General features: G+C 46.8%; 1 protein-coding gene and 1 pseudogene across 1 annotated transcript in view; both read left to right on the forward strand.

The window, feature by feature from the left end:
• The window catches only part of LOC126471315 (uncharacterized), a 113,412-nt gene that overhangs the window by 81,704 nt on the left and 14,315 nt on the right, over positions 1 to 17,393 (forward strand). The window contains exon 3 of the mRNA XM_050099437.1: positions 17,236 to 17,391. Coding sequence (XP_049955394.1) covers positions 17,236 to 17,391 — 156 coding nt within the window. The remainder of the gene's footprint in view (positions 1 to 17,235; positions 17,392 to 17,393) is intronic.
• On the forward strand, positions 9,145 to 9,262 carry LOC126472091 (5S ribosomal RNA; annotated as a pseudogene).

Genomic DNA, 17,393 nt, shown 5'->3' on the forward strand with positions numbered 1-17,393 from the left:
ACATTGGCTCGGCTTCAAATCACAGTAAGACTCAGTTTTTACAGTTTAACACACAATTCAACAAAACCTTAAGTTTTAATTTCACAGAATCGGCAAATGATTTGTGAAACTGGACATTTCAAATTTCTAGGTGTTCAGGTAGATAGTAAACTGTTGTGGAAAGCCCACGTTCAGGATCTTGTTCAAAGACTTAATGCTGCCACTTTTACTATTCGAACGGTATCCGAAGTGAGAGATCGTTCGACACGAAAACTAGTCTACTTCGCTTATTTTCATTGGCTTATGTCGTATTGTATTATATTTTGTGGTAACTCCTCCCATTCTAAAAGAATATTTTTTACTCAGAAACGGGCGGTTCGGGCAATAAGTGGAGTAAGTTCACGTTACCTCTTGTCGATCCTTGCTCACGAGTTTGGGTATTTTGACATGGGCCTCTCAATATCTATATTCCTTACTGTCATTTTTTGTTTAGGATATTATCTTATTCTCAAGAAGAAGCAGCATTCACTCAGTTAATAGCAGGCAGAAATCAAACCTGCATTTGGATTGGACTTCCTTAACTCTTGTGCAGAAAGGTGTGCAGTATACTGCTGCATCCATTTTAAATAAGCTACCACTCGAATTCAAAAATTTTAGCAGTAATCCACGCGCTTTCCAATCGAAACTGAAGAGTTTCCTCATGTTTCACTCATTCTATTCTGTTGAGGAGTTCCTTGAAAAATTAAGCTGATTCTTGTTGTATTATTAACCGCGTTTACTTTGATGTTGGCAGTCACGTTACCAGAGGGTATGCATTTGACTCCGCCAGGGGCGGAGGACGCTTTTAAAAATTAATTCTGACTCAAAAACATCGCAAAGAAAGCATACTTTACTTCGGCATTAAAAGCCGATTTATTAGCACGATTTTTCACATTAGGTCATCTTTTGTACGCAAATGTCGTTTGCCATGAATATGTAATACCTATTCTGTTGAGGAGTTCCTTGAAAAATTAAGCTGATTCTTGTTGTATTGTTAATCGCGTTTACTTAAATTTATGGACTGACTTTTTTCGGGTTAATAAACATTTTATTTTTATCCGTTATTAGTTTGATGTTGTAATTTCATGTACTGACACATTCCATAAGCTTGGAGATTTGCTCCTCCATTTGGTCTTACGGAACTTGATGTACAAATAAAAAAAAAAAAAATAAACTGGTGATATGTTGTGTTCCCCGAGGAAGTGTTACAGGATCTCTACTGTTTCTGATCTACATAAACGACATAAGAGACAATTTGGGCAACCCTTTTGGTTGTTTGAGAATGATGGTGTCATTTACCGTCTTGTGAAGTCATCAGACGATAAAAATCACTTGCATAATACTTTATAGAAGATATGTGTATGGTACGAAGAGTGACAACTGACTGTAAATGACGAATAATGTGCAGTCATCCACATGAATACTAAAAGGAATCCGTTAAATTTCCGTTACGTAATAAACCACACAAACCTAAAGTACTTAGAGATTACAATTACGAATAATTTAAAACAAACTATCACATAGACAATGTTGTGGGGAAAGCAAACCAGAGACTGCGATTTATTGGCAGAACACGTAGAAGATGCAACAGGTCTGATAAAAGACTTTCCTCCACCACGCTTCTGCGCCCTCTTCTGGAGTACTGCTATGCAATGTGGGATCCACATCAGATGGAATTGACGGGGGGCTTCGAAAAATTCGAAGAAGGGTAGTTCTTTTTGTATCATCGCGATATAGAAGAGAGAGTGCCACGGATATGATGTGCGAATTGAGATGGCAGTCATTAAAACAAAGGCGTTATTAGTTGCGGCAAGATATTCTCATAAAATTGAATCACCAACATTCTCGCCCGACTGCGGAAATATTTTCTTAGTGCCCACCTATATATGGAGAAATTATCATCCTAATATAATAAGAGATAGCTCTCAAGGAAATATTTAAGTGTTCGTTTGTTCCGTGCGCTATTCGATAGTGGAACGGCAGAGAAATAGCTTTAATGTGGTTCGATGAACCCTCGACCAGGCACTTAATTGTGAACTGCAGAGTAATCGTGTAGATGCAGATGAATAAGTTGCGTGGTCGCAGCTTGATTTTTGCGAGATGATAAATATACTTTTATGACTATCCATCGTACTTACCACTGTCTAGTTTCGTAACAGCGTGTTCACTCCGCATCATTTTCGGTTCCTCTTGAAAAACAGACGGAATTTATTCAAATGAACCGTTTTACTTTTAACTGTCTTTGATGTTGGCAGTCACGTTACCAGAGGGTATGCATTTGACTCCGCCAGGGGCGGAGGACGCTTTTAAAAATTAATTCTGACTCAAAAACATCGCAAAGAAAGCATACTTTACTTCGGCATTAAAAGCTGATTTATTAGCACGATTTTTCACATTAGGTCATCTTTTGTACGCAAATGTCGTTTGCCATGAATATGTAATACCTATAATTCACTTTATGCGTCTCAGAAAAGGTGGACAAAGCGAAAATACCCCGATCGCCAGGTTAAAAAGAAGATCGTTATCTGAGCTTAAGAATCCGTTTGCTGCAGCTCATTTGCAAGTCACCCAACTCTAAAAGGCACGGACGCATACAACACACGCAAAGCAGTAACGTGACGAATATCGGCTGAAACGTCAGAAAATAAATCTTTCACAATAGGGAAAAGTAGCGAATATTATTACGGACAGCCGAAAAGAAGTTGTTCTCCAAATCGGCATAACTGCAGCGCTGTGTCTAAGACTTTTAAAGTAATTCCGAAATTATGGCTGCTGTCAGTGATCGGGCTGTTCCCATTGTTCTTAAAATTGAGAACCCTTCTGAAGAACACATCTTTTCAAAGGCTGGGAAACTGTAGTGAAGCTTAGTCCGCAAGCAGAAGTTCCTGCGTTAGACATTCTGCTAGCTGCTCTCAAGCCAGTGACATTCTGCACGAAATCCGAATGTCTGTGGCACTTGTAAGGAAATTGCGTGTTACACGGGAGGGCTACGGAAATGAGAAACACAGAGGTGCACTCCCTTCGGTTCACGGAGACCGCTTTGCAGTCGGAAACAGTATTTGCTTAGGAGATGATACTACACTCACAAGAGAAGGCCACGGCGTTGGGGTCACAGATTTACTTCGAACTTTGTACACCTAGTAGGCCATTAAAACAAAATATTTTCACGTAATAAGCTGCACTACTCCGAAAATTACGAGATAATCGCATGAGAAGTTTTACGCGTCTATTATGTGGCTTATGTATCTGTACGTAGATGCCAGACGTTGGAGTTCTGGTGGTCAAGTGATTAGCGTTCGAGTTTCGTAAGACGAACGTATATGAGGTGACGGTTCGACTCCCACTGAAATTAATAATCATTGTTTTCATCATTGGTCATATTATTTGATTTAAATGACATTTTAGGGGTAATATAACGAAAAAAAGACGCACATTTGCATTTCGTACATGAATAAAGTTGCACTTTCTGTTCTGTGCCTGTATGACGAATACCACCATCCTGCAACGTGTGATGTCGACAGCATACCCGACTAGTGATATGCATTACCCTTTTGGTCTGGTACATTGTGACTTACTATATTACTGTTTCTGAATAACGTCATTCGCATCATTTTTTATCGAGGTTTGACTTGGCCTTTCCAAGTCTGTCCCTCGTCCTTGAAAATTTGATTACAAATAGTAAATGGTCAAATAACAAATGAAATTCGCTGCAACTTCATTAAAATGAACGTGCCGTTTTTCATTATATTATCTCTCAAACGTCATATAAATTAAATAACGTGGCACATGTAAGGAAATTGCGTGTTACACTGGAAGGCTACGGAAATGAGGAACACAGAAGTGTACTCCCTTCGGTTCACGGAGGTGTGATGAAAAAATGTAGACTAGGAAAGACGTGTTAGCGGGATTTGAACAGTCGCCACGCCCATAACCCTTCCCCCCTGCGGGCCCGGGGCTTAGAATAGTTCCGAGGTATTCCTGTCCTAAGAGACGACTAAAAAGAGTCTCACTCCTTTCGGCCTTTGTGAGATGGTCCACTGTAAGGTTTGACCTCCATTTTTCAAAATTTTCCCGAAGAGCGAGCCAATTGGGGAAGGGTGCCTTACATGGTGCACCATGTCCATCGTGCATTGAGATCTTTAGCCCACTTTCTCGTATTAGCATTGCTGTCCTGCTCATCCTCCATCTCTTGTGCGAGGACACCGTACTGGGTGCTTTTTCCTCCACCCACTATGCAGTGTCGTTTTCTGTGCCAATGATGACCATGGAACTCTTTGAACCTCATATCCAACACAGTAGCCAGTTAGTTGTGGTGGGGCCGCCATGTACCCTGTTGGTTGTAGCCCCCTGACTACACAGGGATCACTCGTCTGACGCCCGCATCGTTAACTTCCCACGTATGCCAAGGAGCTGATGCAAGTCATCCTGGGGCATCAGGACTCCGGGCAATGGCCATCCTGCCAGGTGGCCTTTGCTGTGGGCCCTTGGGGAGGGCCCCTGATCAGAGTGGGTGGCATCAGCGCGGATGACGCACGATGAAGCTTACCACGTCATTACTTGCTGGTAACCAAACACCAGCAGTCTCTAAGCGTTCCAAGTCTAGAGGCAATGCAAGGATCCCAAAACGTCCCCTCCCTGGCCACACCATGGGAGGAACGCCAGGCTAAGGATGGCAGCAATCATTATTCGCCCCAGTACCTCGTACGTACAAGAGTTGATAGGGACCTCTTCGTCTCGATGAAGCCTCAGTTTTTTGTAGAGCATGTCCAAAATGTGGTCAGGGTCAGTCTTGATAAAAACGGCATCCTCTGCCCAGTCACGGGCATTACTCGCTTGTGACAAGCTGGGGGATGTTTCTGTTACCATCACACCCCATAAGAGCTTAATTATGGTCCAGGGCATTGTGTTCCACAGAGACCTTCTTTTGCAGTCTGACGACGAGCTGCGCGCCAACTTATAGCGACGAGGAGTTCATTTAGTCTGGCGCACCCATCAGTGTCTGAGACATAATCAGTTTGTCACCAGTGCCTTCATCCTCGCCTTCGAGGGTGACATTACCCAAGAAGGTCAAGGTTATGGTCTACCGCTGTGATGTCAAGCCATGTATCCCTCCCCAATGTGGTGCTTTAAGTGCTGGAAGTTTGGACATTTGTCTTCCTGCTGTACTTCAGCATCACATATCGAGATTGCTGACGTCCATCACATCCCAATACTCCATGGGCCCCGCCTCTCATCTGTGTCAACTGTGGATAGCATCATTTCCCTTGCTCACCAGACTGCAGGATTTTACAGTAAGAAAGGAAAATCATGGAATAGGAGACGCTGGACCGACTGACCTATACTGAGGCTAAGAGGAAATTTGAGCGCCTACATCCTGTGGCTATGACCCCTTCTTATGCTGCCGCTACGGGAACAGTTGTAGCCCCATCAGTTCTGCTAGTTCCAGTCAGCTCTCAGAGACGGAAGACTACAACTGCCCCCTTGATGGTGGGGAGCACTTCCCTCCCTGTTGTTCCCGCACAATCTACCTTGAGAGAACTGTCCCCCCAACCATCAGGGACATCAGTCCCCATTTCTCAGCCAGAGAAGCGTAAGTCGTCTTCAGCTCCTCTCGCTTGGAAGGTCCCTTAGGTCACTCCCTTCGCAAGTTTCTGCTAGTGGGAAAGATGTCACCTGCCAGTGGCATCCTCAGTCCCAGGGACTGAATCAGTGAAGCCTTCCCAGCCAGAGAAACCCAAGGATCAGTGAGAGAAGTCCAGAAAGAAGATCCCCAAGATCAAGGGAATCGCAGTGGCACCCACACCATCGCTGCCTACAAGCTCTGCGTCTGACGATGAGGTGAAGATTCTGGCATCTGCTGAGGACCTAGATCTCACCAGACCCTCAGACACAATGGATATAGCCTGTTCTGAAAATAAGGCGGTGGCAGCAGATGACCCTGAGGCGTAGACTGTCTCATTGAGTGTTTCATGCCTCCCTGGTCTCTCGATGACGTCATCTACCAGTGGAATTGCGACGGTTTTGCCGGCCGGTGTGGCCGTGCAGTTATAGGCGCTTCAGTCTGGAACCGCGTGACCGCTACGGTCGCAGGTTCGAATCCTGCCTCGGGCATGGATGTGTGTGATGTCCTTAGGTTAGTTAGGTTTAAGTATTTCTAAGTTCTAGGGGACTGATGACCACAGATGTTAAGTCCCATAGTGCTCAGAGCCATTTGAACCATTTTTTTGCGGCGGTTTTTTCAACCACATGACTGAGCTACGGCAACTGTTAAGCTTTACACCTGGTTTCTGCATTGCCCTCCAGGAAATCTGGTTCCCAGCAATGCGGACCCCTACCCTTCATGGCTACAGGGCATAGTACAAGAACTTTAGCGAATATAATAATGAAAGGTGGAGTTTGCGTTTATGTACTGAACTCGGTATATAGTGAATCTGTGCCCCATTCAAACTCCTCTTGAAGCTTTGGCTGTCAGGATACGGACAATGAAGGAAATGTATATCTCCCTCCAGATAGTACAGTACGCCTGAACGTATTGGCTGCACTGAATCCCTACGCCTTTCCTACTTTTGGGATATTTTGATGCACATAACCCCTTGTGGCGTAGCACCATGCTTACTGGCAGTGGCAGAGATGTAGCAAATTTACTGTCCCAACTCGACCTCTGCCTCTTAAATACTAGGACCGCCACACATTTCATTGTGACTTATGGTACTTATTCGGCCATCGATTTATCAATTTGCAGCCCAGGGCTTCTCCCATCTATCCACTAGAGAACACGTGATGATCTGTGTGGTAGTGACCACGTCCCCATCTTCCTGTCACTCCCCTGGCGTCATGCCCATGGACGTCTACCCAGGTGGACTTCAAACAAGGTGGACTGGGTAGCCTTCACCTCTGCTGTCACCTCTGAATCTCCCCACCTGGTGCCATGGATGTTGTGATTGAGCAGGTCATTACAACGATAATTTCTGCTGCCGAAAATGCGATTCCTCGTTCTGTAGGGTGCCCTGGGCGAAAGACAGTCCCTTGGTGGTCACCGGAAGTCGCTGAGGCAATTAAAGAACGTCGGCGAGCGCTACAGGACAAATGCAGCACCCTTCCCTAGAGCACCTAATAGCCTTTAAGCGGCTCCAGGCCCGCGTTCGCCTGCTTATAAAACGACGGAAACAGGAGTGTTGGGAGAGGTACGTGTCGACCATTGTGTGCCATATATCACCTTCCCAAGTGTGCACGAAGATTAGACGTCTTTTTGGGTACCAGACCCCAAACAGGTGTCCCTGGCATTAACATCACTGGCGTGCTCTCTACCGACTCAAACGCGATTGCCAAGCACTTTGCTGAGCACTATTCTCGAGCCTCTGCGCTGGAGAACTACCGCCCAGCCTTTCGCACGCTCAAAAGGTGGGTGGAAAGAGAAGAGTTCTCGTTCACTACACGCCACAGTGAACTCTGTAACGCTCCTGGGCCGGATCGGATCCACAGTCAGATGATTAAACATTTCTCGTCTGACTACAAGCGATATCGCCTCGTCATCTTCAACCGGATCTGATGCGATTGTGTCTTTCCACCGCAATGGCCGGAGAGAACCATATTCTAATGCTAGAACCCGGTAAAAATCCGCTTAATGTGGGTAGCTATCGTCCCATCAGCCTCACAAACTTCTCCTAGACCCTTCGCCATGGTCCTAAGGACTCAGTTAACCCCGTGGCTCTGTGCTTCTACATCCTCTCGATTCTTGTCATGTACCGAGGCCATGAAGTGGTTTACACCGATGGCTCGATGGCTGAGGATCACGTCGGCTGCGCATATGTCCGTGGAGGACACACTGAACAACATTCCTTGCCCGATGGCTGCAGTGTTTTCACTGCCTAGCTGGTGGCTATATCTCATGCTCTTGAGCACATCCGTTCATGCCCTGGGAAGTCGTTTCTTCGGTGTATTGACTCCTTGAGCAGCCTACAAGCTATCGCCCAGTGCTACCCTCATCATCCTTTGGTAGCGACAAACCAGGAGTCCATCTATGTCCTGGAACCGTCCAGTCGTTCATTGGTGTTTGTCTGGACCCCAGATCACGTCGGAATCCCAGGCAACGACCTTTGCTGACAGTCTGGCCAAACAGGCTACGCGGAAACCGCTTATCAAGATCGGCTACTCTGCAACTGACCTGCATTAAGCACTACGCCGCAAGGTTTTGAGGCTTTGGGAGACGGAATGGCATGATCTCAGTACGCACAACAAACTGCGTGCCATTAAGTAGACTACGAATGTGTGGAAGACCTCCACGCAGGCCTCTCGCAGGGACTCTGTGGGTCTCTATTGGCTCCGCATTGGCCACGCTTGGGTGACACACGACTACCTCCTGCGCCGTGATGACCCACCTCAGTGTCGATGCGGCGACTGGCTGACAGTGGGCCATATCTTGATGAGCTGCCCTCCTTTGGCTGCCCTGCGACGGACTCTTCAGTTACCAGACTCGTTGCGATTAATTTTGGATGAGAACGCCTCATCAGCTAATTTAGTTTTACGTTACATACGTAACCGTGGGTTTTATCATTCTATATACGTTTTCGCGCATGTCCTTTGTCCCTTTGCGTTCTTCTCTCTAATGCTTTTAGGCTGAATGTTTTAACGCGTCGCTGAATGGCTGACTCTTTCTTTTGATTCTCGTGGATGGCCAGCCACGGTCATTTGCTCTCTTGTTTTTATCCCTTCGACCTGTCCTTTGCTTCTCTCTGTGGTTTTCTTATCCTGTTTTGTCCATAGTAGTGTTGGTTAGCCTTCTGTCTTTCTTCTGGTTCTTCCATTCTCCTGTTACTGTGCTGTACATCTCTTTTCATTTCTCCTTTCCCTTGTGTAATTATTTTACCAGGAACAAGGGACCAATGACCTAACAGTTTGGTACCTTGCCCCCACCCCCCCTTCTTTAAACCTACCAGCCAACCAACACCGTAGCCTCCCCTTGTCAGTTACGAAGATAACACATCACATAGAGCAAGAAACATCTTGTCTCAAATGTTTGCGAATACTTTTATTGAAACTGCCAGTGATGGGAACTGAGCACTTAGCAATAAAGTAACTGATCTCTACTTGTGTTTTATTTTATTTTCTTCTGCTCACGAACGAAATGTCAACGGCCTTGCCGCAGTGGTAACATTGGTTCCCGTCAGATTACCGAAGTTAAGCACTGTCGGGCTGGGCTAGCACTTGGATGGGTGACCATCCGGTCTGCCGAGCGCTGTTGGCAAGCGGGGTACACTCAGCCCTTGTGAGGCAAACTGAGGCACTACTTGATTGAGAAGTTGCGGCTCCAGTCTCGTAAACCGACATACGGCCGGGAGAGCGGTGTGCTGACCACATGCCCCTCCATATCCGCATCCAGTGACGCCTGTGGTCTGAGGACGACACGGCGGCCGGTCGGTACCGTTGGGTCTTCTAAGGCCTGTTCGGACGGAGTTCAGTTTGGTTTACCAACTAAATCTTTGTTATACAATGCCGGAAAAACTGTAACGCCCTCAAGAACCGTGTTCAGTGCACCACGGTGTAATATGTGCACGTTGAAGGACTGCAGTGTTAGTGATTTCTTTGTCACCGTCATCTGCGATCAAATGACCCTCAGGAGACTTGTCTAAGCGTCTTCTGTTTTTTCTGTGCAGGCAGTAACTGTCCTGAGTTTGAAGGTCAGCTCTATCGAGCTTACATACTCCTGTTGAACAACTGCAGCCATTTGAATGGTGTCGCATTGTGGGCCTGCGGGAGGCGGGATGACGCTTCGACGGATGCTGCACATGTTTCAGTGGTATGTCGCTGCTTTCATTAGTTGTCTGCGGAAAATTGCCACACCTGCATACCAAGTCCTGGATGTCCGTGTAGCACAGACGCACGTCAAGATCGATGCATTGTTCGAGCAGCAGTGGCCGACCGAACATCATCCAGGGAAGAGATTCGGGCAGATGTTGCACCTCCTGTGTTACCGAGGACCACTGCGGACCGCTGCTTGCAGCAGATGTTAGTGGTAAGAGTGCCCAGCGGGCAGTTCGCCAAAAACCGAACACAGATCAAGCGTGAAAAGAGGAAGAAAGTGTACTGAACTGTGAGAAACAAAGCAAAATAGAAACAGTGATCGGCCTCGTGGGTAAGTTGTCACGGTGTTCGACTGGCAAGTGGGCGAACCGTGTTCAGACTTCCCTTTCACCAATTTCCTTTTTTTCCGCTGTTCCCTGTTTTCAAATTTCTGTGTGTCATAGTGTAACGTCCGTTTACAACAGTATATAATACAGTTGATTCTGTACAACTACTCTTTTAGCAACCGAAAGGAAGTGGCTTTCGAGTGGGAACCGCAAACGTTTCCTCCACCGGAAAACACGTCTGGTGTGTCATATAGGGCATTAGTGACACTACGTGTGTCATATGATAGGAGTCTCTTATTGATGCACCTAGTTTGCACGCCTGGTAAGTGAGTGAGATATGCCTCCTTCTCCGATTTAGGTGTTCGTATGAATCCGATCACTCTCAAGGATATGATGAAAACGTAACGGTTTGTCACAAAAGTGCTACAAATGAAAGCAACAGTTTCACTATCACACAGTTTCTGTGTGCTGTGTCAAAACGCACGTTTTTGAAGTTGAGTTCCGTTTCGGAAGTTTTACCTCTTGAATTGCTTTATTCTAACATAATTCACACCCGTTTATTTGTTGTTTTTATTTTTGTGAGACGTCTACGCTGTATCTCGCCTGCTCTCGCTATTCATCACATTTACTTGCGACGGTAACCTATTCTTACCGCATGACTCATATTCTATATTCAATGTGTAGTATGACAACTTCCAAGGCTACAGAAAGAGAATAAACATTTCACTGACCAGACGGACAGCTCTCAATGTTCTGAAAAAATATATATAAAATAAAATAAGTGGCCTGAGAGAGTTTTGAACACGGCTCACCCGGTCAGTAGTCCAACAACATGACCACTTTTTCTTTCCTCGAATGGGGATCTTTGCCTTATGCTGGTTCTGCCGGAAAGATGGCCCTTCTATTGTGTTTATGCTTGTTCAAATAAAGATGTTCTGTTTACTTAACCTGTTTCCTGCTTACTGAGAACAGAAAGCCGGCCGGAGTGGCCGTGCGGTTCTAGGCGCTACAGTCTGGAACCGAGTGACCGCTACGGTCGCAGGTTAGAATCATGCCTCGGGCATGGATGTGTGTGATGTTCTTAGGTTAGTTAGGTTTAATTAGTTCTAAGTTCTAGGCGACTGATGACCTCAGAAGTTAAGTCGCATAGTGCTCAGAGCCATTTGAAACATTTTTTTTTTTTTTTTTTTTTTTTTTTGAGAACAGAAAACAATGCCGCATCTTGTCAAAATCAATGGCAACCACCGCGGCGTGGATTCTGCACGCCGCTGCCAGTGCAATTAAATCACGACATTCTCCTGTGGCAGTTTGTATATTAACTGAGCCATTCGGAGTTGTCTGTTCTGGGAATAGAATGCAAGGCAGTATCTTTCGGCAACGCGTAGCTAGGAATTGTACAAAAATTTTATACTCTGCATTAAGCATAGTTAGGGGACGGTAATGTGCTGTCGTCACGCCCGGTGTCGGTTTGTGGATGATATAATAATTCCCTTGGCATAGGATGGCGGTGCGGCGTGCTTCATCGTCAACAGTTCATGAAATATTGTCGCCCACCTCGACGCCTTAACTGCAAAGCAGGCGCGATAAAATTCTATCGGCAAGCCGTCGGCACCAAGTGACTTATTCAAAGCACCTCTGTTGACTGCATGATGGACTTCACAGCACTTAACCAGCTCCCTCAGCTCCTCCGCCTCGGCCGGCCGAAGTGGCCGTGCGGTTAAAGGCGCTGCAGTCTGGAACCGCAAGACCGCTACGGTCGCAGGTTCGAATCCTGCCTCGGGCATGGATGTTTGTGATGTCCTTAGGTTAGTTAGGTTTAACTAGTTCTAAGTTCTAGGGGACTAATGACCTCAGCAGTTGAGTCCCATAGTGCTCAGAGCCATTTGAACCATTTGAATCCTCCGCCTCGTAGCCGGTGAGGGTGCGAATGACGTGTGGTAACACAAGCTGCTCAGTGCGGTTGTTAGCAGTCTCCTCCTGGTACATTGTGCGGTAGTGGTTTACAAAGGCATAGACTATGTCGGGCTGGCAAGTGATGTGCTGGGTGCGACTGATGTAGATCTCGGTGATGAGTCGTTGTCGTCAGTGTATTCTATCGGAGGAGATATGATGCATGATGGGATGTTCCTGTTCCGTCGAATGTTGACATCAGGTCCGCACCATCGCCTTCTGCAGTCTACGGCGTGTCAGCGTTACAGGTCGTGCCTTAAGCCTGCTGCGTTCCCTCTGAGTTTCAGGGATGGGCGGCTAGGCGTACAGATCGCGAAGAATGGCGTAGAAATAGTCCGTAGTGTGCCGGAGCCACGCAGCTGCTTCCTTGCCGTACTGAATCAAGGTACGTCGAATGTCAGGTTTGGCACAGTCCAGCCACCAAGTTACGGTTGCGCAGTACTTAGGTAAGCGACGTTCACAGGTGGTCCGTGTCTCCGTAACGGGTTGAAGGCATTCGGGATCGCGGAGGTGGGAGATATTAAGCTTCCACGGTGGACGATGGCACCAGATCACTTGTTGCAGGAGGAGAATGTTGCAGATGTAGGCACAAGAGTCCGGAAGGCCAACGGCCAAAGTTCTGCACCCTAGAGTGCACGTGTGAGTTCCCGAGAGACGTAAATCCTCTCAAGGCGCCTCGCGAAATGGCTCGTTTGGAAAGTATGTCCAGGTTCGTCGTCGTGTTGAACTCCTCAAGCATCAAGGAGCAACTGGGGCATTTGATTCTTAGGGTACAGGACACAATTAAAATTATCTCAAAGCAAGTAATGGTCACAGCGCCCATGAAATAAACGGGCGATTTCTTCTGAATAGAAGTGTGTTGTGACGCTTCTGCGGGTGGAGTCTGACGGAACGTAATTGTTGACAATACGCGTCCCCGTGACAGTAATTGTCATGCCTCTGGAAAAGGGAAGGTAGGTAATATCAACCACCGGAATGTCTTCTCGGGCGTAGATGGCTACTCCGCGTCCCAGGTGACCACCAGGAAATAAGTGTTATGTAAAATCAGTAGCCGGCCGCGGTGGTCTAGCGGTTCTAGGCGCTCAGTCCGGAGCCGCGCGACTGCTACGGTCGCAGGTTCGACTCCTGCCTCGGGCATGGATGTGTGTGATGTCCTTAGGTTAGTTAGGTTTAAGTAGTTCTAAGTTCTAGGGGACTGATGACCATCGATGTTAAGTCCCATAGTGCTCAGAGCCATTTGAACCATTTTTAAAATCAGTAAGTGGGTCAAAACAATCTATTCTTTCTCTCAGCGACCACACCGGCACCGAAACGGAAGATAACAGAGAGAAGGCCGAAATACTGAATTCGGTATTCCGAAGTCGTTTCATCGCGGAACATCGTAACACTGTCCCTCCTTTCAATCGTCGTGCAAACGTCGCAATGGGAAATATTGAGATAATCGATCATGGCACTGAAAAGCAGCTACAGTCGCTTGGCAGTAGAAAGGATTCAGGACCACATGAGATATCTATAATATTCTATACAGATTATTCGAAAGAACTTGCTCCCCTTCTAGCAGTAATTTATCGTAAATCGCTTGAGCAACGAAAGGTATTTAACGACTGGAAAAAAGCGCAGGTCATTCCCGTTTCTAAAAAAGGCCGTAAAATAGATCCTCACGATTATAGACCTATACCTTTAACGTCAATCTGTTGTAGGATTATGGAACATGTTTTATGCTCAAGAATTATAACGTTCTTGGAAAATGAACATCTCCCCTATAAAGTCAACATGGATTCCGCAGAGATCCTGCGAAACTCAGCTCGCTCTGTTCCTCCATGAGATCCACAGCGCAGTGGACAACGGCGCTCAGGTTGATGCCGTGTTCCTTGATTACGGTAAGGCATTTGAGACCGTCCCGCATTACCGTTTAATGAAAAAAATACGAGCTTACGGAGTATCGGAGCAGACCTGCGATTGGATTCAAGATTTTCTTGCAGATTGAACACAACACGTCGCTCTTAATGGAACTAAATCGACAGATGTAAAGGGAAGTGTGATAGGACCGTTGCTGTTAATATATACAGAGTGAAAAGTATTTAAACCGACAAACTCTGGGAGGTTGTAGGGGACATCAAAACAAATATTTTTCCCTAATGTCATTTTTTCCTATGAGGAGTATTTAAACCGGTAGAGGAAGATTTCTCTGGCGGCAAATTAACTAAACCAACAAACACTTTTCCATTTTTTATGACCAAGAGACAACACATTAACACAATAAAATTTCAGTTACAGTACATTTTCAGAAATGCCTCCATTGACACATAAACAAAGATTACACCGTCGGATCATGTTCTGTCTAACACGGGCAAAAACCCCAGGAGTATCCCGAATTGTTCCTGCTGCTGCTACTATCCGGGCGACCAGATCCTCTTTTGATGCAACAGCAGTTGCGTAAACAGGGTTTGCGCATCTCTCCCCACACAAAAAAGTCCAGAGGGACATATCTGGGGATCGAGAAGGCCATGGTACAGGACCACCTCTGCCAATCCACGTTTCTGGGAACCATCGGTCCAGGAATCGACGCACACGACGACTGAAATGTGCCGGCGCCCTGTCATGTTGGAACCACATGCATTGTCTTGTAGGGAGCGGGACGTCTTCCAGCAATTCTGTCAATGCTCTGGTGAGAAAGTTGTAATAGTGCCCGCCAAGGTAGCAGATACTGTCCAATTAAACAGTCCCCAACAACACCGACCCACACATTAATGAGCGCTAGTAACTGTGGCATGTGGGTTATCCTCACTCCAAGCATGCAAATTGTGCATGTTGAAGACTCCATCACGCCCGAACATTGCTTCATCGGTAAACAACACAGAGGATGGAAATGTAGGATGCATTTCACATTGTTTCAGGTACTACTGCGAAAACTGTGCTCTGGGTGGATAATCAACTGGTTCCAGGTTGTGGACACGCTGTAAGTGAAATGGACGTAACAATTGCTCTCGAAGGACTGTTCTTACATTCGTCTGATTGGTCCCCATGTTACGCGCAATTGCACGAGTGCTGATTGAAGGATCCCCCTCCACATGCTGCAAGACAGCTTCCTCAAATTGCAGCGTTCTTACCGTGTGACGGCGTCCCTGTCCAAGTAATCTGCTAAATGATCCGATCTCACGCAGACGTCGATACACAGCAGCAAAGTTCGTATGATGCGGGATACGGCGATTAGGATATCGTTGTTGATAAACCCGCTGTGCAGTTCGTCCGTTGTGGTGCGCTACATAGTACGCACCAACCATATCAGTGTACTCATTCCAGGTGTATCGCTCCATTAGTAAACAGAGACAATGCACTACTACACTGGTGGACAGCAGTTGCCTACAACTGAAGAGCATAATACGCCCTCTAACAATTGAAGATCATAATACGGCCTCTAACAACTAAAGAGCGTAATACGGCCTCCACCGGTTTAAATAATCCTCATAGAAAAAAATGACATTAGGAAAAAATATTTGTTTTGATGTCCCCTACAATCTCTCAGAGTTTGTCAGTTTAAATACTTTTCACCCTGTATAAATGGTCTAGTAGAAAGCGTCGGATGCTCTTTAAGGCTATTCGCAGATGGTGCAGTTGTTTATACCGAAGTAGCAACGCCAGAATATAGTAAGAATTTGCAGAACGACCTACAGAGAACTGATGAATGGTGTAGACTCTGGCAGTTGACCCTGAACGTAAATAAATATAACATATTGCGCATACATAGGAAAGGAAATCCACTACTGTACAGCTACACTATTGATGACAAACAGCTGCAGACAGCGTCTGCCGTAAAGTATCTAGGTGTAACTACACCTTAAGTGGAATGACCATATAAAACAGATAGTGGGAGAAACAGACGCCTGACTCAGATTCATCGGAAGAATCTTAAGGAAATGTAATCCATCCGAGAAAGAAGTGGCTTATAAGGCGCTTGTTCACCCGATTCTTGAATATTGTTCATCTATCGGGGATCCCTGTCAGGTAGGACTGATAGAGGAGACAGAGAAGATCCAACGAAGAACAGCGCTTTTCGTTGCGGGATCGTGTAGATGGCGAGAGAGTGCTACGGAGATGCTAAACAAACTTCAGTGGCAGACGTTACAAGAGAGGCGTTTTGCATCACAGAGAGATTTACTATTGAAATGTATGGACAGCACGTTTCAGGAATCAGACAACATATTACTTCCCCCCGCATACATTGACCACGAGGAGAAAATTCGAGAAATTAGAGCCAACACAGAGGGTTACTGACAATCATTCTTCCCATGCACTATTCGCGAGTGGAAGAGGTTTGGAAGGATCAGATAGTGGTACCGAAAGTACCCTCAACCACACACCATTAGGTGGCTTGCGGAGTATGATGTAGATGTAGATATCCCGCTAGTCCGGTAGTATGGTCAAGTGGACTTCCTGTAGTAATGCGATGTCGACGTCCAATGTCCATATGATCTCTCGCAGCTGTTGAATTTTCACGCGGGAGGTTATGTTGTTAGTGTTGATCATTGCTTTTCGGTACGTTTGGAGTTTTGCCCTGCCGTGGAGAGGAACTCCATCAGCGGAAAATGAAGAGGGCAGAGGGGAGAGGCATCAGCATCCATCCCATGCCGTAAGCCACCTCATGACGTTATCGTCGGCGTAACTAGGTTTCCGTCTGCGGTAACTCCGTCCCCAGCGTGTGATTCGGACCATTGTCGATGTCGTCACTCCACGCCATCGAGGGCGCTGTAGTTGTGGCGTTCTCATGTTCCACCTCGTCCGTAGGCGCGGACGACGTCTCGGCGACAGTCGTAACAGTGGAGTCCATTGCTTCAAGATGCACCTGGGCAAGCAGGCAGAGTAGGTACCGGCTCATCCATAGCCGGCGTACCGCTGTCGTCATTCTTGTCATCGTCGTGCAGATTCTCCGAGGCCTCGTCGCGCCGGACGGCCTCTGGAGCCTCAGGGGGTGAGATGTCTCGTTCCGAGATTGTGCGACGCCTCCTCTTGCGCCTTTTGGGTGAACGTTGTTTTCGTGTCCGTCCCTCTGCGTCGGAAGACTGGAGGGATTCGCGGCGGTCTTGGAGTAAGGCCGTCGCGGGAACGATAAGTAAGGGGCGTCCATATCATTGGCCTGCAGGAGATCGGAAGTCGTTGCTGTTGGCAGTGGCGCCGGAGTACCGTCAGATTGTGAGCGTGACGCGTCGACCCCTGCGGTATCCGCAGCAGCTCGAAGGCTCACCGATGCGTGGTCCGACGGACGACGGTCAGCGGGAGGAGAAGAGAGCGCCGATGCGT

The sequence above is a fragment of the Schistocerca serialis genome, chromosome 3 (genome assembly GCF_023864345.2).
Source record: "Schistocerca serialis cubense isolate TAMUIC-IGC-003099 chromosome 3, iqSchSeri2.2, whole genome shotgun sequence".
Lineage (NCBI taxonomy): Eukaryota > Metazoa > Arthropoda > Insecta > Orthoptera > Acrididae > Schistocerca > Schistocerca serialis.